The 21,672-nt window shown below is 51.5% G+C and overlaps 1 protein-coding gene across 2 annotated transcripts in view; it reads right to left on the bottom strand.

Annotated features, from left to right (window-relative positions):
* Nucleotides 1-2,095: 2,095 nt before the first annotated feature.
* COPG2 (COPI coat complex subunit gamma 2) overlaps nt 2,096-21,672 on the bottom strand; it is a 32,704-nt gene continuing 13,127 nt past the window's right edge. The window contains exons 10-25 of one of the 2 annotated variants that reach the window (XM_069861437.1): nt 19,994-20,127; nt 19,534-19,601; nt 18,705-18,893; nt 17,336-17,431; nt 15,981-16,224; nt 13,991-14,066; nt 12,238-12,341; nt 11,305-11,430; nt 9,612-9,674; nt 9,213-9,352; nt 7,373-7,544; nt 5,588-5,685; nt 4,514-4,652; nt 3,674-3,772; nt 2,414-2,588; nt 2,096-2,324 (exon numbers count right to left, since the gene is read on the bottom strand). In XM_069861437.1, the coding sequence (XP_069717538.1) occupies nt 2,458-2,588; nt 3,674-3,772; nt 4,514-4,652; nt 5,588-5,685; nt 7,373-7,544; nt 9,213-9,352; nt 9,612-9,674; nt 11,305-11,430; nt 12,238-12,341; nt 13,991-14,066; nt 15,981-16,224; nt 17,336-17,431; nt 18,705-18,893; nt 19,534-19,601; nt 19,994-20,127 (1,879 nt within the window). In that variant the 3' untranslated portion in view covers nt 2,096-2,324; nt 2,414-2,457. Of the gene's footprint in view, nt 2,589-3,673; nt 3,773-4,513; nt 4,653-5,587; nt 5,686-7,372; nt 7,545-9,212; nt 9,353-9,611; nt 9,675-11,304; nt 11,431-12,237; nt 12,342-13,990; nt 14,067-15,980; nt 16,225-17,335; nt 17,432-18,704; nt 18,894-19,533; nt 19,602-19,993; nt 20,128-21,672 lie in introns of both variants that reach the window. The other variant, XM_069861347.1, reaches the window with a different exon arrangement.

Genomic DNA, 21,672 nt, shown 5'->3' on the forward strand with positions numbered 1-21,672 from the left:
GACAGGGCTCGAGAACCCTTCCAGTAAAGAAATTCCTCCTAATATCCAACCTCAATCTCCCCTTGTCCTGTCACTGGCTACAAGGGAGAAGAGACCAACATCCACCTCGCTACAACCTCCTCTCAGGGAGTTGGAGAGAGCAATGAGGTCTCCCCTCAGCCTCCTCTTCTCCAGCCTAAACACCCCCAGGGCCCTCAGGCTTCTTCTCCAGCCCCTTCCCCAGCTCCGTTGCTCTTCTCTGCACTCGCTCCAGCTCCTCAACATCCTTCTGGTGGGGAGGGGCCCAGCACTGACCCCAGGATTCGAGGAGCGGTCTCCCCAGGGCCGAGGCCAGAGGGAGAAGAACCTCCCTGGCCCTGCTGGCCACGCCGGGTCTGATCCAAGCCAAGATGCCATTGGCCTTCTTGGCCCCCTGGGCCCCTGCTGGCTCATGTTCAGTCAACTATCAATCAACACCCCCAGGTCTTTCTCCTCCAGGCAGCTCTCCAGCCACTCTTCTCCAAGCCAAATTTAGGGCCAGAAGGGCTCGAGGGAGAAAAGAGGCACCTGAGAGGAGGCAGAGCACATGGGTCAGTCCAAAAGTCCTTACTGGCCTTTCCTGCCGCAGCCAAGGGCCGACGCACCTATTCCCGAGATGGATGTTGCTCTGGTTTTCAGGTTCCTGTGCAATCAGAGAGATTCATTTAAGCTGCCAGGTGTTACAATGCTTGACCAGCTCGTCAGAGCTGAAGAATTTAAAATTAGGTTTGCCAAGACAAAATCTATAATGAGAGCCGAGTCTCTAATCCCCCAAATGGGAAATGATGCTCTGCACCCACAAAGGGGCATTTAAGCACCACAATTATGTTTTCATAGAATCATAGAATAGTTTGGGTTGGAAGGGACCTTAAAAATCATCCAGTTCCAACCCCTCTGCCAAGGGCAGGGACACCTCCCACTGGATCAGGTGCCCAAGGCCCCATCCAACCTGGTCTTGGACACCTCCAGGGATGGGGCAGCCACAACTTCCCTGGGAAACCTGGGCCAGGGTCTCACCACCCTCATCATGAAGAAATTCTTCCTTATGTCTAATCTAAATCTGCCCCTCTCCAGTTTATCCCCATTGCCCCTCGTCCTGTCACTCCAGCCCCTTGGAAAAAGTCTCTCCCCAGCTTTCCTGGAGCCCCTTCAGGTACTGGAAGGTCACTCTAAGGTCTCCTTGGAGCCTTCTCTTCTCCAGGCTGAACAACCCCAACTCTCTCAGCCTCTCCTCAGACGGGAGGTTCTCCAGCCCTCGCACCATCCTTGTAGCCTCCTCTGGCCCCGTTCCAACAGCTCCATCTCCTCCTTATGTTGAGGATTCCAGCCCTGGACCCAACCCTCCAGCTGAGGTCTCACAAGAGAGGAATAGAGGGGTAGAATCCCCTCTCTCACTCTGCTGGCCACGTTCTTTGGATGCAGCCCAGGACACGGTTGGTTTCTGGGCTGGGAGCTGCATTCCCAGCTCATATCAAGCTTCTCCTCCCCCAGCACCCCAAGTCCTTCTCCTCAGGGCTGCTCCCATCACATCACCCCCCAGCCTGTACCGAAACCACAGATTACCCCGACCCAGGAGTAGGATTTTCAGAAATCTCTTTTTCCTAGCCAGCTACCCAAAAGGCAAGCTCTAAACCTCCTTCCTTCCTTCCTCAGCCGGACCTGACAACGATAAAAACACCACCTGACAACTAAAGAAACTCCGGTTCATCAGCAGAGAAAGCACAGGACTTGCCTCACAAGAAAATCACCACAAGGTCTCTCTTTTTCCCCCCCTCTTCCCTGCTTTTGATACAGGATATTTCACATCTTTGAGCCCAGGAAAAGGCTGAACTGTGTTGTTCGACCTACGGCTCAGAGAGTGGAATATACCAGTGAAGGTACCTTGATTTTTATCTCCCTGGACATCGATTTTTCTGTGTGGCACAGAGACAATCCTCAAGAAACTGTAAAATTACCGGTTGCGTGTGGTTTTTAGCTGCTGCCGTTTGAAATTTAATAGCATCCTTGGAGGAGTAAGTGGCTTCTGCTGAGCAAACAGCCCTTAGGGGCTCCTTTTTCTGTAGCGAAGCAGTCAAGATTAGAAGAAGAAATTTCTATTTTATTAACAGCAATTCAGAAGAACTCCAACCACCTGGACGAGTGTTTATTTTCTGTTAATAAAAATCCGTTTTGACGAAAGCTTGATTCCATTTTCCTCCCCAGCTGTATCCTTTCTCTTCCCTGCTTTACCGCGAGATGCAATAAGTTAGATGAGAAGGTGTGATAACGAGGGAAGGGACACGGACGAGGCTCAGGACCAGCCCCTACTGTAACAGCATAGAAAACAGTTACCAAATCGAGTAAAAACTACATGCAGAAGGACAGAGAGGCTCTCGCTACCCAGGAAATAACCAACCGGTGCTTGCGAAGGTTTCCACCGCAGTCGAAGCGCTGGAAGGCTCAGCCTACGGAAGCCAGGATGACGTCTCCAGGCGTTTCTTCCTTGCTCCGAACTGTCACCTGCATGGTGACGCCGTCCGCTAGAGCGAGCCTGGACCTGACGAGGACATCGCAGCCGCCTCTGTACACACCTAGAGACGAAGAAACGCTTGGGAAGTTGTTGCGAGAGAGGCTCAGCGACCCCCACAGCAACAGCTTAGGGGATGTGAGACAGATTCAGGCTACAGGCAGTTGGAGAGATGGGGGGGAAATCACTAAAATACACCAAACGCACCAAATCCACTAAGCTCGCGAGGCCAAAACTGAAGATTGTGGATTAAAGAGAGTCAGCTAGTGCTGATTTAAATAGGTAGAAACCAGAAAGTTTCCAGCTGGAGCTCATTTCTGGTTTGAGAAGGCAACACAAACTATAATCCTGCTGTGAAGGCAGAGCCCAAGGGCTCAGCACCCTTGCAACGAATCATAGAATCAACTAGGTTGGAAAAGACCTCTTGGATCATCGTGTCCAACTGTTCCTATCTGCCACTAAACCATGTCCCTGAGCACCTCGTCTACCTGTCTTTAAATACCTCCAGAAGGAAGGAAAAGCCCTCCTACGCTGCTCCTCGAGAGCCTGGAAGCGGTGCTCCTGGAGGCAATTCAGGCTGTGGGATGAGCCACCTCCAGGCCCACTTCCTCATCCCTCCAAGTCCATTTCCATCCCTACACGGACAAAGCTGGAATTACGAATTCCCGGCCTGAAATCAACTGAGATCCAACCTTTCTATCGGATCACTACGTGCCGTGTGCATTGTGGTTTTGCTTTAACTACTGAAGTTTCGCAGAGAACCTCCAGGGGATGCCCATCTGAGATAACCACGGGAATTCAGTTCGGTGTCTGCGTTCTTCATTCCAAAAATTCACTACCATGGCTTAGGGATTGATGGGAATGGCTGGACTCGATGATCCAGTGGATCCTTTCCAACCTAGTGATTCTATGATTCTCAAAGGTTGGATACCTACGTTCTGAGAGACATGAAGCCCAGCCCAGCAGCAAGAGCAGGCTCCGAATTGGTTCCAGCTGCATTCAGTTTGCTTCGGCTTCTCCTAGAGAGAACCCCTCTAAACAAGAGCAGAGTCTAAAATCCCTTTTCCTTTCATTTAGGACACCGGATCACAGAATGGTTTGGCTTGGAAGCAATATGGAAGCATCGAGTTCAACTCCACGAATACTTACCGGCTAAGTAGAGCGTGTGAGAGTTTTTGTTCTCCGGCACTTTATCTGATCTCTCGCAGGGCTGCATGCCCAGGAACTTAATGATGTTATTGACAGCCTCTGCGGTCAGAGATGGAAGGAGAAAATTACCTCTGGGTTGGTGCCAAGCTTGCTGTGAGAACTAGTTTGAAATTGAAGAACGTTCTCTAAGCAGCCATGTGGTTTAACCATTTCCGTTCGTTCCAGAATCATCGAACGGTTTGAGTCGGAAGGGACCTCAAAGCTCATCCAGTTCCAACCCCCTTGCCACGGGCAGGGACACCTCAGGTTGCTCCAAGCCCCATCCAACCTGGCCTTGAACACCCCCAGGGATGGGGCAACCACAATTTCTCTGGGCAACCTGTGCCAGGGCCTCCGCACCCTCACGGAAAACCTTTCTTCCCAAGATCTCATCTCAAACTCCTCTCTTTAAGCTTAAAATCATTCCCCTCCTCGTCCTATCCCTGCATTCCAGGACTCAGGACTCCAGGTGGGGTCTCACCAGAGAAGAGCAGAGGGGCAGAATCCCCTTCCCTTGCCCTGCTGGTCTTTATTCTCTGGATTATCTTGGTTGTAGCTCAACACATCCACCTTGCTATGTCCCTTCTCTTGCTTTAAAGCCGAAAGATGCACCCACCCCTCCCTTCAACAAACCCCCTCGAGCTGCCAAGTTGCCACTCACTGTAATCCCAACACAAAACTGCAACATAAAGTCACGATGTCACATTGGAAGGCATCAAATTCTCCTCCTGCCACGCTAACTGTATCTCCAGGATGGCAGATTTCCTAGGTAGGTCACCAATAAATGAGAGAGCATCTCACCGTCAAGGGTTTTAATTGAACTGAGCGCAAAGGTTTCTTCTTTCTCAAAGTTATCCCCAACTTCTTCCCACGCAGCTGCGAAGTTTGGCTTTAAAACCTTCTGGATGTGATCAGACACGGTCACCTCCAAATCTTCCAGCTGAGAGGAAAGCAAGGGAGATTTTCAGCTGCCAGTTACAGAAATGATCCTGATCTTAAAAAAAAAAAAAAAAGAAAGAAAAAGAGAGAAAACAGCACTTTGTCCAGACAACTCTGGCACGTCTGGCTTTAATTTCACAAACAAGTGATAATAGCATCTAAAAAGGAGAGAGGAAAACCAGTATTTATGGTGGTCATTCATAGAATCACCAGGTTGGAAAAGACCCACGGGATCATCGAGTCCAACCATCCCCATCAATCACTAACCCATGTCCCTCAGCACCTCGGCCACCCGGCCCTTAAACCCCTCCAGGGAAGGGGACTCAACCCCCTCCCTGGGCAGCCTCGGACAGGGACCAGTGACCCTTTCCATGAAATATTTCATCCTGCTGTCCAGCCTGAGCCTCCCCTGGTGGAGTTTGAGGCCATTCCCTCTCGGCCTGTCCCCTGTCCCTTGGGAGAAGAGCCCAGCTCCCTCCTCTCCACAACCTCCTCTCAGGGAGTTGGAGAGAGCAATGAGGTCTCCCCTCAGCCTCCTCTTCTCCAGCCTAAACACCCCCAGGGCCCTCAGGCTTCTTCTCCAGCCCCTTCCCCAGCTTCGTTGCTCTTCTCTGCACTCGCTCCAGAGCCTCAACATCCTTCTTGTGGGGAGGGGCCCAGAGCTGACCCCAGGATTCGAGGAGCGGTCTCCCCAGGGCCGAGGCCAGAGGGAGAAGAACCTCCCTGGCCCTGCTGGCCACGCCGGGTCTGATCCAAGCCAAGATGCCCTTGGCTTTTTTGGCCACTCGCCACAGTTCCAAGTTGCTGTATTATGGAAACGCCATTTCAGGAAGGCGTCTTTTCTCTCCTTCTTCCTTCAGATCCAGAAGGAAACCATCAACCCAACCACCACACCTACACAGAATTAGAGACAGGCCCTAACAGTCCTGGACTCACCACATACTCATCGTCATAGCCGTCGTCTTCTGGCACGCCCGTGTTCGGGTCACAGTCTCGAACGGTGAACTTCATCGTGCAGCTGAAAGTGCAGGCAACTGGGGAGGAGAGAAAAAACCCATGGAGATGAGTGGTGCTGCTTATTGCGCTTGAGGCCTCACTTCCCAAAAACGGACTGGAAAGAAGGTGGATTAGTCATGCCCAGGAAGGTAGTTTGGGTTGGAAGGGACCTTAAAGATCATCCAGTTCCCACCCCCTGCCATGGGCAGGGACACCTCCCGCTGGATCATGCTGCCCAAGGCCCATCCAACCTGGCCTTGAACACCTCCAGGAATGGGGCAGCCACAGCTTCCCTGGGAAACCTCTTCCAGGGCCTCTCCACCCTCATCATGAAGAAATTCCTCCTCATGTCCAGTCTAACTCTGCCCCTCTCCTGTTTATCCCCATTGCCCCTCATCCTATCACCACAACTCTTTGTGAACAGCCCCTCCCCAGCTTTCTTGGAGCCCTTTCAGGTACTGGAAGGTCTCTCTAAGGTCTCCCTGGAGCCTTCTCTTCTCCAGGCTGAACAACCCCAACTCTCTCAGCTTGTCCTCAGAGCAGAGGTGCTTCAGCTCCTCTGACAATCCTTGTAGCCTCCTCTGGCCCCGTTCCAACAGCTCCATCTCCTTCTCACGTTGAAGATTCCAGAAGTGGACACAATCCTCCAGCTGAGGTCTCCCCAGAGAGGAGCAGAGGGGACAATCCCCTCTCTCCCTGCTGGCCACGTTCTCTGGATGCAGCCCAGGACACGGGGGGTTTCTGGGCTGTGAGCGCACGTTGCGGCTCATGTCGAGCTTCTCATTGACCAGCACCCCAAGTGCCAGCTCTCATGAGACCCCACCAGGAGTCTTGTACACAGGGCTGGAATCCCCAGCAGAAGGAGGAGATGGAGCTGTTGGAACGGGTCCAGAGGAGGCCACAAAGATCATGTGAGGGCTGGAGCACCTCTACTATGAGGACAGGCTGAGAGAGTTGGGGTTGTTCAGCCTGGAGAAGGCTCCACAGAGACCTTAGAGCAGCTTCCAGTACCTGAAGGGGCTCCAGGAAAGCTGGGGAGGGACTTTTTCCAAGGGCCTGGAGTGATGGGATGAGGGAGAATGGCTTCAAATTGGAAGGGGGAAGATTTAGATTAGACATTAAGAAGAAAATCTTCCCCATGAGGGTTTGGAGACCCTGGAACAGGTTGCCCAGGGAAGCTGTGGCTGCCCCATCTCTGGAGATGTTCAAGGCCAGGTTGGATGGGACCTTGGGCAGCCTGGTCTGGTGGGAGGTGTCCCTGCCCACGGCTTTGGATGAGCTTTGAGGTCCTTCCAACCCAAGCCACTCTACGATTCTAATTCTTTAAAGAGAGGAAAACGTATATCAGCCAGATATTTATTATCAATCTTTTCTTTCTCCTACTTGTATCTTCCTGACTGCTCCCAAGAAACATCCATGCTTTGAAATGTGCTCTTTTCATTGACTCAAGACACAAAACGTCTTTTTCTGCATGACCTGCACACTCTCCAATCTTTTCAACTCCATTTTTAATCATCCGATACCACTGATGAGTTAAAAATGGTGCAATTACTTTGCACAAACACAGGTTCTACATAAAAACCAGGATGCGTGACACACAAGAAAGAGTCCTAGAACGCACGTCTGCGCTCGCTAAATCCCAGATCCTAAAAACCTCGTTATCTACTTTCAAAACACTCATTTTGAGGGATTTGGGGCACAGAACGGCTCCCTCCCGCTGGGTACCTGCAGTGGGATCATCCTGGGGGATCCGGACGAGGGTGTAACACATGCCGGGCTGGTTATAAGCCAGGCTGGATGCTGGGACGCAGCAGATGACATCGTAGGCGTCCGACGGCTCCATCTGCACGGTGACTCTCTCTAAGAGCTGATCGTTTAACGTGTTCGTGCAATCAAACTGCAGAAGAAGAAACCAAAAAGGGCTTCTTCAACAGAGAAGAAACATTTCTAATCAGGGACAGGAGGACAGGCTGAGGGAGTTGGGGTTGTTAAGCTTGGAGAAGGCTCCCAGGAGAACTTAGAGTGACCTTCCAGTACCTGAAGGGGCTCCAGGAAAGCTGGGGAGGGAGTGTTCCCAAAGGCTTGTGGTGATAGGACAAGGGGGAATGGGGATAAACTGGAGAGGGGCAGAGTTAGACTGGACTTAAGGAAGAATTTCTTATTATGAGGGTGGTGAGGCCCTGGAACAGGTTTCCCAGGGAAGTTGTGGCTGCCCCATCCCTGGAGGTGTTCAAGGCCAGGTTGGATGAGGCCTTGGGCAGCCTGATCCAGTGGGAGGTGTCCCTGCCCATGGCAGGAGGTGGAACTGGATGATCTTTAAGGTCCCTTCCAACCCAAACTATTCTACAGTTCTATGATTTTGCCCCAAATTAGCTACTCCACAGGAGACACCTTGCATCTTTGATCTAGCCTGATGCTTCCACTGAACAGCTTTTCTCTCCAATTTGACCAGAACGCTTTAACAGACGGGATCACGGGCTCAGTGCGGGGTACAGTCCTGTTCTAGATCTTTATTAACGACTTGGATGAGGGGATCGAGCGCACCCTTAGCAAGTTTGCGGATGACACTAAGCTGGGTGGAAGCTGGATCTGCTGGAGGGTCGGGAGGCTCCAAAGGGATCTGAACAGGCTGGATTGATGGGTGAGGCCCATAGGATGAGGCTTAACAAGGCCAAGTGCTGAGCCCTGCACTTGGGGCACAACAACCCCAGGCAGCTCCAGACTAGGAGAAGCCTCGCTGGAAAGTGCCTGGAGGAGAAGGACCTGGGGGGGCTGGTTGAACAGGAGCCAGCAGGGGCCCAGGGGGCCAAGAAGGCCAATGGCATCTTGGCTTGGATCAGACCCGGCGTGGCCAGCAGGGCCAGGGAGGTTCTTCTCCCTCTGGCCTTGGCCCTGGGGAGACCGCTCCTCGAATCCTGGGGTCAGGTCTGGGCCCCTCCCCACAAGAAAGACCTTGAGATGTTGGAGCACGTCAGGAGAAGAGCAACGGAGCTGGGGAAGGGGCTGGAGAAGAAGCCTGAGGGCCCTGGGGGTGTTTAGCCTGGAGAAGAGGAGGCTGAGGGGAGACCTCATTGCTCTCTCCAACTCCCTGAGAGGAGGTTGTGGAGAGGAGGGAGCTGGGCTCTTCTCCCAAGGGACAGGGGACAGGACGAGAGGGAACGGCCTCAAGCTCCACCAGGGGAGGTTCAGGCTGAACATCAGGAAAAAATATCTCACAGAAAGGGTGATTGGTCCCTGTCCGAGGCTGCCCAGGGAGGTGGTTGAGTCACCTTCCCTGGAGGGGTTTAAAAAGTGGGTAGATGAGGTGCTTGGGGACATAATTTAATAGTAGACATGTATGGTTGGAGTTGATGATCTCTAAGGTCTTTTCCAATCTAAATGATTCTATGATTCCATAACCCTTTTTTTTTTGAGGCAAGCAGCAACCACCCTCTTCACTCAACCTTGCAAGTCCCTTAAGAGAGAAGGTGTCCTCTCCAGGGCACAGTGACAACACTGTTTATGCCACACCCAGCACCACAAAGGGCCAACTCCTATTGCACCCTGGCAAAAGCAGGTAACTTACCTGGAAAACTATGTGATTTGTGAATACGTGCTTAATACAACGAACAAAATACTCTGTTTCTGCTTCTGTGAGCTGCACTGGTTCTGAAGACTTGAATAACGGGCCCAAGCTCTTAAACTCTGGAATGGCTGCCAGTTGTTCTGCACGGAAAGGAGACGACACTCAGGGACAGGCTCGTTTGTTGGTACCTGGAGGTCAGACCTCCCATCCCTGGAGGTGCTCAAGGCCAGGTTGGATGAGGCTTTGAGCAACCTGATCCCGTGGGAGATGTCCCAGCCCACGGAAGAGGTGTTGGAACTGGGTGATCTTTAAATGTTCCTTCCAGCACAAATGATTCTATGATTTTCTGACCCGTGGCGACCCTCGCAACACTTCAAGCCCACAGATGTTGTCCCATACCTTGGAATATATCCTGGCGTGAAGGAGCAACTTTCTCAGGCTTGTTGGTAACGAGGGCAATCTCTGTGAAGAGAGAAGCAAACACATTGTGCCGTCACCTACATCATGCAGGAGTTTTAAATGACTTTGCGCCTCCACTAAAAATTCCTTAGTCTCTAGCGTTTCACACATTCTGCTACAAATCAGTTCTGCAACCTGGATCCACAACAGCCCCGTGCAGCTCCGGGCTTGGGAAAGAGCAGCTGGAAAGCTGCCTGGCAGAAAAGGACCTGGAGGTGCTGGTCTAGAGCAGCTGAACATGAGCCAGCAGCGGCCCAGCTGGCCAAGAAGGTCACTGGCAACCTGGGTTGGATCAGCCATGGGGCGGCCAGGAGTCGGGAAGGGATTGTCCCCCTGGACTTGGCACTGGTGAGGCCGCACCTTGAATTCTGGTCTCAGTTTTGGGCCCCTCACTCCAAGAAAGACCTTGAGGGACTGGAGCGTGTCTGGAGAAGGGAACAGACCTGGGGAAGGGGCTGTAGAACAGTGGTTCTGGGACATAAGGAGGAACTTCTTCATGATGAGGGTGGGGAGGCCCTGGAAGAGGTTTCCCAGGGAAGTTGTGGCTGCCCCATCCCTGGAGGTGTTCAAGGCCAGGTTGGATGGGGCCTTGGGCAGCCTGATCTAGTGAGAGGTGTCCCTGCCCTTCACATGGGGGTTGGAACTGGATAATCTTCAAGGTCCCTTCCAACCCAAACTATTCTATGATTCCAAGATTCTAGAATGTTGTTATTTCATGATGACAGTGAACTAATGAATCAATTCAAATTGACTTAACACTACTCTCAGATAACAAGATTAGCAGACTGAATAATGACATTCTTGCCAATCCCTATTTCTTGGGTAGAGATGCCGTCTTCTTTTATCCAGGAAGATGAGGCAGGATTGCTTCTGCAAAGCCACCGACCCCGTAACCGGTGTGGTGCTCAGCTGAGCCACCTCTGGTCTCATCCCATTTCATAGAATCACAGAATCACCAGGTTGGAAGAGACCCACGGGATCATCGAGTCCAACCATTCCCATCAGTCACTAACCCATGTCCCTCAGCACCTCGGCCACCCGGCCCTTAAACCCCTCCAGGGAAGGGGACTCAACCCCCTCCCTGGGCAGCCTCCGACAGGGACCAATCACCCTTTCCGGGAAATATTTCATCCTGCTGTCCAGCCTGAGCCTCCCCTGGTGGAGCTTGAGGCCATTCCCTCTCGTCCTGTCCCCTGTCCCTTGGGAGAAGAGCCCAGCTCCCTCCTCTCCACAACCTCCTCTCAGGGAGTTGGAGAGAGCGATGAGGTCTCCCCTCAGCCTCCTCTTCTCCAGCCTAAACACCCCCAGGGCCCTCAGGCTTCTTCTCCAGCCCCTTCCCCAGCTTTGTTGCTCTCTCTGCACTCGCTCCAGAGCCTCAACATCCTTCTGGTGGGGAGGGGCCCAGCACTGACCCCAGGATTTGAGCTGGGGCCTGACTAGCACCAAGTACAGGGGGAGAATCACCTCCCTGCTCCTGCTGGCCACGCCATTTCTGACCCAAGCCAAGGTGCCATTGGCCTTCTTGGCCAATTTCAGACATCAAGGATCATTTTCCAGCCATCAAGGATCATTTTGGCAACCTGAACACTCCCAGCTTTGCCTCCAGCCACGTCAACGAAGCCCCAAGCGTTACCTGGTTTCTGTTCAAAGATGGGTGCCGTAGCCAGTGGAACTGTTTTCATGTCAAAAGGTTTGTCGGAAGGCTCCAGGGTGTATTGATGTAGGGCTTTCTCCATCCCAGGAACGGAGACGGTCAACCCTGCAAAGCAGAAGCACAAGTAGACGATGTCACCTTTAGTAGCAGGAACTCAGAGGCCTTCAGGTTCATAGAAGAACAGAGCAGGTTTTGGGTTGCCCACAGCACCAAAAGCAACAAGATTCCAGTCTGAAAAACTTACCTGCGTCTCAGTTACCTCCCTCTTGAGATACAAACAAGGAAGATGATTGCAAGAGGTCTTCTCTTCTCCATAGCCTGTTGGCTCAGGCTGCAGAGAAAAGCTCTTGCAAGGAATGTAGTTTAGAGCTAGATACGGTTTGGACTTTGGCTCATAAAAAAGTGGTATAAGCAGTTTAATTTCCCAGAAAACACAAAACACGCTAAGTATTTTTAGATAATGGACTGAATAAAAGCCCTGCTCTGAAAACGACACAGGATTTGCCATTCTAGAGAGTCCTCCAGTCAGTTCAGTCCAGAAAAGTCATCTTAGAGTCATCTTACATATTAAATACTCTGTTTGACTTCCAACCACAGACCTTAAAACATTTTTATAACCGGGATGTTGGTTATAAAAGACCTCGGCAACAAAATGCATCGTCCTTCTTTTGTATAGAAAGGACAGAGCAAAGATTAAGAAAATTGTCCCAAGCGAAGGAAAAGGCGATGAAGAAAGCCCAACTCACGCTCCTGCTCGGTTCTCTAGATAATCCTTCGATATTTTACGCAGTAGTTCTGTCCTTTCTAGCTATTCCAAGCCAAGTTCTGTCCCAGAAAACTATTCTTATAGCAACAAAGCCCCCCCAGAATACAGAACGTGAAGGTAACACCTCAGACTTTTCCATCACTGACCATTAAAAATATAAGCAGCGTTCAGCGCGATCTGTCTCTGCTGCAGCACATTCAAGTAGAACGTTGCTCTGTCCCGAACTTCATCATCGCTGTCCATCATGCATCTGGTTTGGGGAGCAAGAGGACAAAAAAGTTCATAAAACCCAGCTTTTGAAGTTTAACTTGAAGTTCATGCACAAGCTTCACATTAAAAACTCAAGATTAAAGGAGATGTGGGATCATGGAATGGTTTGAGTCAGAAGAGACCTCAAAGCCCATCCAGTTCCAACCCCCCTGCCATGGGAAGGGACACCTCCCACTGGACCAGGGTGATCCAAGCCCCATCCAACCTGGCCTTGAACATCTCCAGGGATGGGGCAGCCACAGCTTCCCTGGGCAACCTGGGCCAGGGCCTCCCCACCTTCATAGGAAAACATTTCCTCCTGATCTCTAATGCCATGCACGCTTCCTAGATTACAAAATAAACACCTGCATTTTATGGCTAATAATTCTGATGCAACTTTTTACACCCACACTTCGCTTTCTTCTGCTTTTCTCCTACTGTGAAATAGAGGAGGCTGCAAGGAGACCTTAGAGCGACCTTCCAGTACCTGAAGGGACTGCAAGAAAGCTGAGGAGGGACTTTTTATGAAGGCTTGGAGTGATAGGACAAGGGGCAAGGGGTACAAACTGGAGAGGGGCAGATTTAGACTGGACATAAGGAGGAACTTCTTCACCATGAGGGTGGTGAGACCCTGGCTCAGGTTGGCCAGGGAAGCTGGGGCTGCCCCATCCCTGGAGGCGTTGAAGGCCACGTTGGATGGGGCTTGGAGCAACCCGATCCAGTGGGAAGTGTCCCTGCCCATGGCAGAGGGGTTGAAACTGGATGATCTTTAAGGTCCCTTCCAAGCCAAACTATTCTATGAAATCCTTCATGATGAGGGTGTGGAGGCCCTGGCCCAAGTTGCCCAGAGACATGATTGATGCCCCATCCCTAGAGGTGTTCAAGGCCAGGTTGGATGCAGCTTTCAGCAACCTGCTCCAGTGGGAGATGTCCAAAGGCAGGGGGTGGAACTGCATGATCTTTAAGGTCCCTTCCCACCCAAATTGTCCTACAGTTCTGTGATTCGTTCCTCACTGAGGAACATTCTCAGAGTGGATGACTCTCAGATGCTTTCATAACTTATGACATTTGCCCCTCTCCAGCCATGCTACGCTCGTTCCAACCAAGAAGGAAGGGTGGAGGACAGTCATCTTCCAACTCCTCTACCAGGACGCAGTGTTCACCCCAATGCACGCTCTGACCTGAGCTGACTTGGCTTCTTCTGTGGAACCAGCGTCACCCACGAGCTCAGCACGTGCACAGCCATATCTACAGGCCTTATGAGGAACAGCTGAGGGCCCTGGGGGTGTTTAGGCTGGAGAAGAGGAGGCTGAGGGGAGACCTCATTGCTCTCTCCAACTCCCTGAGAGGAGGTTGTGGAGAGGAGGGAGCTGGGCTCTTCTCCCAAGGGACAGGGGACAGGATGAGAGGGAATGGCCTCAAGCTCCACCAGGGGAGGGTCAGGCTGGACATTAGCATGAAATCTTTCAAGGAAAGGGTGGTTGGTCCCTGTCCGAGGCTGCCCAGGGAGGGGGTTGAGTCCCCTTCCCTGGAGGGGTTTAAGGGCCGGGTGGACGAGGCACTGGGGGACATGGTTTAATGTTTGATAGGAATGGTTGGACTCGATGATCCGGTGGGTCTCTTCCAACCTGGGGATTCTATGATACTCACCTCTGCAAAAGCACCAGGATGCTCGGAAGCAGATTCTCATTCTGGGCACCAAACTTCGCTAGCGCACTTACAGCAGCTGGAAAAGAAACCAGGGAGATGTCAGAGTTACACAAACCTTTATGTTCGCAAGCTCAAGCTTGCACGCAAACCCATTCCTAGAGTCATGACCCAAAGCTCCACACGCCCTGTTGTCCTGAAGTTCCAACTACACAGCTTGCCGCTTCCACACCTTTCAGTGTTTCAGAAAGAATAAACTATTAGTCTATTTTCAATATTTTCGTGTCAGGGACTAACAGAACAAGATGAGTTTAAGGAAGCTGAAAGGAAGTTGTGGAGAGGAGGGAGCTGGGCTCTTCTCCCAAGTGACAGGGGACAGGACAAGAGGGAACGGCCTCAAGCTCCTTCAGCTGCAGCTCACACCCCCAGAGAACCTGTTTTTCACATCCAGGGGTGACGTGGCCAGTGGTGACAAGGGCAAAACCACATCCAGTGACTTTGCAAGGAGCTGAAACCCCTCAGCAACCTCTTAGAGCTGCCTGTGCAAACTCACCTCATATCAGCCCAGCATCAGCTTGAAGAAATTCCAACTATCTGGAGGACACTCTACAAGGAATTACAAGCTTTATGGCCGCGGGGGTTAAAAAAGAATCCATATTCTTATGGCAACAAAGTTTTCAGACAGCTTATGCTCTCTGGGGATGCTCCCAGGTCACGGTTAGGAAACTGGGACCAAAAGAGCTGTGACTAAGAACCAAATGAAATCTGCACTGTCTTGGTGAGTTCATTTTATTTCTTCCATCCCAGTTGAATCTTCCAACATGCAGGAGATCAAGGAGGCCCTGATACCACCCCAATGTTGAGTCCCAAGAGGGAGAAATGGTTGAATGCTCAAAGGGCTTGTTGTAAAGCCTCTGCAGGAAGGAAGTATCAGTCTCAACACACTTCCAAGGAGGAATTCTTATCTTTCGGGGCGAGATTTCCATAGGAAGAGGTAACAGTCTATAGCAATTACATGAAACAGGGAGCTGCACCATCTCCTTCTGACTTCTAGAAGGCATTCAAAGGGACTAGAAGCTGATCTATCACTTATGTTCTGCAAAGTAGAAGGATAAAGTGCTGGTATCGAGATGATATAGAATCATAGACTCACCAGGTTGGAAAAGACCCACCAGATCATCGAGTTCAACCATTCCTATCAATCACTAACCCATGTCCCTAAGCACCTCATCCACCCAGCCCTTAAACCCCTCCAGGGAAGGGGACTCAACACCCTCCCTGGGCAGCCTCAGACAGGGACCAATCACCCTTTCTGGGAAATATTTCTTCCTGATGTCCAGCCTGAGCCTCCCCTGGTGGAGCTTGAGGCCATGCCCTCTCGTCCTGTCCCCTGGCCCTTGGGAGAAGAGCCCAGCTCCCTCCTCTCCACAACCTCCTCTCAGGGAGTTGGAGAGAGCAATGAGGTCTCCCCTCAGCCTCCTCTTCTCCAGCCTAAACACCCCCAGGACCCTCAGGCTTGGTCTCCAGCCCCTTCCCCAGCTCCGTTGCTCTTCTCTGCACTCGCTCCAGAGCCTCAACATCCTTCTGGTGGGGAGGGGCCCAGAACTGACCCCAGGATTCGAGGAGCGGTCTCCCCAGGGCCGAGGCCAGAGGGAGAAGAACCTCCCTGGCCCTGCTGGCCACATCGGGTCTGATCCAAGCCAAGATGCCCTTGGCCTTCTTGGCCACCTGGGCCCCTGCTGCCTCCTGTTCAACCAACCCCCCAGGTCCTTCTCCTCCAGGCAGCTTTCCAGCCAGACTTCTCCTAGTCTGTAGCACTGCAAATATGATGAGTTCAAAGACACTGCAGGATAGAAATGAGCTTCACAGCTGACACCAGCCCTAGCTCTTCACAGTGCCTGTGGGGTGACCGTTGCCACCCACCCCCAAATCCAGCTGCAGATTTCCAGCGGGGCTCAAGCACAAAATCACTGAGCGTTTGAGCTGAACTTACCTGCCCTCACGGCCTCGTTCTCCAGCACCACCCTGTTAAATATGAAGCGGATGTACTTGGATGGGGACGGAGTCCTCGGTCCCTCTTTCCCCAGCAGGTGCAGGATCTTCGTGGCCAGGACAGTGTGTTCGCAGTCTTCGATGAACTCGCAGAGGTGAGCCAAGCCCGATTCCTTACTCTCGGGATTCTCCTCGATGATGCTGATTATACAGTCCACAATGGCTCGTTTGTACTCAAAGCCACCCTGGGAAAGGAAAATCAAGGACAGTGACCCAGCAGGCAAGAGTTCAGACCGCAGTGCTGCTCAGTTCCCCTCACGCTTCAATCGCTTCTTCCCAACGAGAAAAAGAAGCATTTGGATATAAAAAGAAAAGAGAAGACGTGCAGGGTGACTGTCACGGTCTTCCCTGTCCCCCCCAAACCCACAAAGAGACCTCATCTGGACATCTTTTCAGACTCATTTTTGATGTGCCAGCTCTTAATTTAATTTGTAAGCACATTTCAGATAGGTCTGACCCAACGTGTTCAGTTTTGGGCCCCTCACTCCAAGAACAACGAGAACAACTCCAAGAAGGGCAATGGAGCTGAGGAAGGAGTTGGAGAACAAGAGTTGGAGAACAAGCAGCTGAGGGACCTGGGGCTGTATAGTCTGGAGAAGAGAAGGCTAAGGGGAGACCTTATCGCTCTCTGCAACTACCTGAAAGGAGGTTGTGGTGAGGTGGGTGTTGGTTTCTTCTCCCAGTTAACTAGTGATAAGACGAGAAGAAATAGCCTAAAGTGGCTATTGGACTCAAGTGACTATTTGGACTCGATGATCCAGTGGGTCTCTTCCAACTTGGTTATTCTATGATTCTATGGTTATTCTAAGTTGTGCCAAAGGAGGTTTAGATTGGATATTAGGAAATAGTTCTTTACTGAAAGAGTGGTGAAGCACTGGAAGAAGCCGTTCAGGGAAGTGGTGGAGTCTCCATCCCTGGAGGGCTTCAAAAACCACGTGGCCTTGGCACTTTGGGACATGGTTTAGCAGGCACGGTCGTGTTGAGCTGATGGTTGGACTGGTTGAGCTTAGAGATCTTTTCCAACCTTCATGATTCTATGATTCTATGAGATAAGCAAGGTCTCAGCAATCAGTCAAGGCCCACGACTGCTGCGTTCCCACCGACATCACACAGAAGAGACGCTTCATACCATCTATCAGAGCTACCTGCCAATCACAGAATCATAGAATCACCAGGTCGGAAAAGACCCACCGGATCACCGAGTCCAACCCTTCCTATCAAATACTAAACCATGTCCCTCAGTGACTACACAACCACACAAACTACATAACTACGCAAAGGAAGCTCCACACGTACATCGTCCCTGAGCATATTGGAGAGGAAGGTCATCATGACGCTGTGTTTCCGAGGGTATTTCTGGCACAACGCGCTGATAGCCTGTACTACCACCACCTGCAAAAAAAACGCAGAGAAAAACGTTAGTCACGTGCATTTATTTTTCTATGAAAAACACAGGTTTCTCATTATCTCGAGTTGTCACCTTGATAGATTAAATTCGTGTACAAGAAGGATAAAAATCAGGCGGTGGATTTTCAGTTTAAGCGTGTTTACAGCCTTGTGCTGACATGTTGCAGGGCCTGGCTCAGCTCGAGGGACTATAATTTAGGGTGGAATACATTAATTCAAAGGTTTTATTTCACTTCCTTTGCCCAGTGATGACCCTGACCTAATTCTAACTTATCTGGTTACATTTTGTCATCAAAATCCTTTGCAATTTCAAACTTTTTTAATACTTATTTCCTTTTCTTATAAAAAGAGGAACTTAGGACTGTTCTGCACTTGTGGATATTGTGGATGTCCCATCCCTGGAGGTGTTCAAGGCCAGGCTGGATGGGCCTTGAGAAGCCTGGGCCAGTGGGAGATGTCCCAGTTGGAACTGGATGATCTTTAAGGTCCCTTCCAACCCAAACCATTCTATGGTTCTATGATATTGACTTCTTAGAGATGCGATACGCTCCTCGAGGCAACTCCTTGGGGTAAAAGGGATGGGTAAAAGTATAAGGAATGGGTACAAGGCAATAGGACAAGAGGAAACAGCCTCAGGCTGTGCCAGGGGAGGTTCAGATTAGACAATCCTTCACCAAAAGGGCTCTCGGGCCCTGGCAGAGGCTGCCCAGGGAGGTGGTGGAGTCCCCATCCCTGGAGGTGTTTAAAAGACAAGTAGATGAGGTGCTCAGGGATCGGGTTTAGTAGTGGACAGGTACGGTTGGGTTTGATGATCTCAAAGGTCTTTTGCAACCAACCGATTCTATGAAGTGAACTACCACCCTTAACCAAATTATCAGCAGAGTTCATAGTGGCTAAACTTGACCAATGGGGTAGAAATTTACAGGTCATGCTATTTCTTAACCGTGTATCAGACTGAAGTGATAAATACTCAAAGCAGTTAAGAGCGCTCTTCCTCTCCAAAAAAAGGCAACCAGAAAGTAGTACGAGGTTTTGCACAGGAGCCAGGAATCCACCAAACAACCTTTATCCTTACTTGGAGAGGTAGAAGGAAATGAGATGGCATATTTGAGTTGGAAAGCAGAGGAAAACACCTTCAAACTAGCTTTGCTCTATCAGACTAAGTCACTGAAGCGTGAAGGAGAGGGAAAAGCTTCATCAAAACAAGAACGGGAGAAAAACCTGCAGCTGGAAAGAGCAGAGGCCTCCAATGCCACACCTTAAACTCATCCGATATTTCTGACACGAAGGAAGAGATCTGCTTCATGAGCCTGTCTACGCTGCTCTCGCTGCCCGTCTTCAGCAGGGTGGTGATGGCCAGGGTAGCGATGCTGCGGTTCGAGTCGGTGATGAGGTTTTCCAGGTCCAGGTTGCAGGCAGTGACCGCAGACGGATGCTTCATGGCCACCTGGAAAGAAAGCAATTCCAAATGATATGGGAGCCATAACATCCTACGATTCGAAGCATCGCAGAAAACCCCTTTCTTTTTTCAAGCATTGCTGTTGGCAGGACGCAAGCAAAGCTCAGATTCTTTCGTTTCAAAATTTATAATGAACTCGAAGTTATGGGTTCAACAGTCACAAACTGCTGCTGTTGTGGTGTGAAGCTTTGAAATCTGAATTTTAGGGGGTGGTGGGAAAGCTGGGGAGAGGCTCTTGATCAGGAAGCGCAGGGATAGGATGAGAGGGAATAGTTTTAAGCTGAAAGAGGGGAGATTTAGATGAGATACTAAGACAAAATGTTTTCCTGTGAGGTTGGAGAGGCCCTGGAACAGGTTTCCCAAGGAAGTCATGGCTGCCTCATCCCTGGAAGGGTTCAAGGCCAGGTTGGATGAGGCTCTGAGCAACCTGATCCAGTGGGAGGTGTCCCTGCCCACAGCAGGAGGTTGGAACTGGATGATCTTCCAACCCAAACCATTCTATGATTCTCCGATTACTTCCTTCCCACACATCTTCTCACACTTTTTGCAGTACCACCATCAGGCACTGAAATCTGGCTTTCTCTGACGCTCAGAATTATGCTTGTTTGGAGGTTGTGGAAACACTCACTTTATTAAGTGTCCGTACAGCTGCGTATCTCAAAACGGGTTTGGGAGAACTACAGAAAAGCTGCAGCACTGAAAGTAAAGGAAGAAAATAATCAAGAGATGTAACTCGCAACAAAACGTTACCGAGAGCGGTGAGGCCCTGGCACAGGTTGCCCAGGGAAGCTGTGGCTGTTCCACCCCTGGAGGTGTTCAAGGCCAGGTTGGATGGGGCCTGGAGCAACCTGACCAGTGGGAGGTGTCCCTGCCCATGGCAGGAGGTTGGAACTCGATGATCTTCCAACCCAACCCATTCTGTGATCAATCAGTGCATCTGGGATCCAAAAAGGGATCCAGAAGTCCCCTAGCGTGGGAACAATCAGAAAATTTAGGTCTCGTTCCAATATTTGAGTTCTCTGCACTGTCTCTGAGGGTCTTTACCTCCCTTTTCAGCTGCATCGGTGGCACAAAGGACCCCAACCAACCTGAAACCGCTGGCGCCAGCTCCCTGGCTGTGCAGTTTGGCAGGTGGATGATTGCAGAAGCAGCTTCATAGATAACCATTTCATGCTTATTCCGCAGGCAGCTCTCGATGAAGTCAAACAGGGGACTTTCATGGCTGCAAACAGGAGAAATTTCATAGCGTGACACAGAATCACAGAATCACCAGGTTGGAAGAGACCCACTGGATCATTGAGTCCAACCATTCCTATCAAACACGAAATCACGTCCCTCAGCACCTCGTCCACCCGCCCCTTAAACCCCTCCCTGGGCAGCCTCTGCCCGGTGACCCTTTCCTAATCACAGAATCATAGAATCACCAGGTTGGAAGAGACCCACGGGATCATCGAGTCCAACCATTCCCATCAATCACTAACCCATGTCCCTCAGCACCTCGTCCACCCGTCCCTTAAACCCCTCCAGGGAAGGTGAATCAACCCCCTCCCTGGGCAGCCTCTGCCAGGGACCAATCACCCCTTCCCTGAAAAATTTTTTCCTAATGTCCAGCCTAAACCTCCCCTGGTGGAGCTTGAGGCCATTCCCTCTCGTCCTGTCCCCTGTCTCTTGGGAGAAGAGCCCAGCTCCCTCCTCTCCACAACCTCCTCTCAGGTAGTTGGAGAGAGCAATGAGGTCTCCCCTCAGCCTCCTCTTCTCCAGGCTAAACACCCCCAGCTCTCTCAGCCGCTCCTCATAAGGCCTGTTCTCCAGCCCCCTCCCCAGCTTCGTTGCTCTTCTCTGCACTCGCTCCAGAGCCTCAACATCCTTCTGGTGGGGAGGGCCCAGAACTGACCCCAGGATTCGAGGAGCGGTCTCCCCAAGGCCGAGTACAGAGGGAGAAGAAGCTCCCTGGACCTGCTGGTCACGCCGTTTCTGATCCAAGCCAAGATGCCCTTGGCCTTCTTGGCCACCTGGGCACACTGCTGGCTCATATTCAGTCGCTGTCAACCAACCCCCCCAGGTCCCTCTCCTCCAGGCAGCTTTCTAGACAGACTTCTCCTAGTCTGTAGCTGCCCAGGGTTGTTGTGCCCCAAGTGCAGGACCCGGCATTTGGCCTTGTTAAACCTCATCCCATTGGACTCTGCCCAGCGGTCCAGCCTGTTCAGATCCCTTTGCGGAGCCTCCCGACCCTCTAGCAGATCCACACTTCCACCCAGCTTAGTGTCGTCCGCAAAGTTGCTCAGGGTGCACTCGATGCCTTCATCCAGGTCATTGATAAAGACATTGAACAGACATAACGTCCAGCCTGAGCCTCCCCTGGTGGAGCTTGAGGCCATTCCCTCTCGTCCTGTCCCCTGTCCCTTGGGAGAAGAGCCCAGCTCCCTCCTCTCCACAACCTCCTCTCAGGGAGTTGCAGAGAGCAATGAGGTCTCCCCTCAGCCTCCTCTTCTCCAGCCTAAACACACCCAGGGCCCTAAGGCTTCTTCCCCAGCCCCTTCCCCAGCTCCGTTGCTCTTCTCTGCACTCGCTCCAGAGCCTCAACATCCTTCTGGTGGGGAGGGGCCCAGAACTGACCCCAGGATTCGAGGAGCGGTCTCCCCAGGGCCGAGGCCAGAGGGAGAAGAACCTCCCTGGCCGTGCTGGCCACGCCGGGTCTGCTCCAAGCCAAGATGCCCTTGGCCTTCTTGGCCCCCTGGGCCCCTGCTGGCTCCTGTTCAACCAACCC

This window comes from Phaenicophaeus curvirostris, chromosome 1, assembly GCF_032191515.1.
Source record: "Phaenicophaeus curvirostris isolate KB17595 chromosome 1, BPBGC_Pcur_1.0, whole genome shotgun sequence".
In the NCBI taxonomy this organism is placed as follows: Eukaryota; Metazoa; Chordata; class Aves; order Cuculiformes; family Cuculidae; genus Phaenicophaeus; species Phaenicophaeus curvirostris.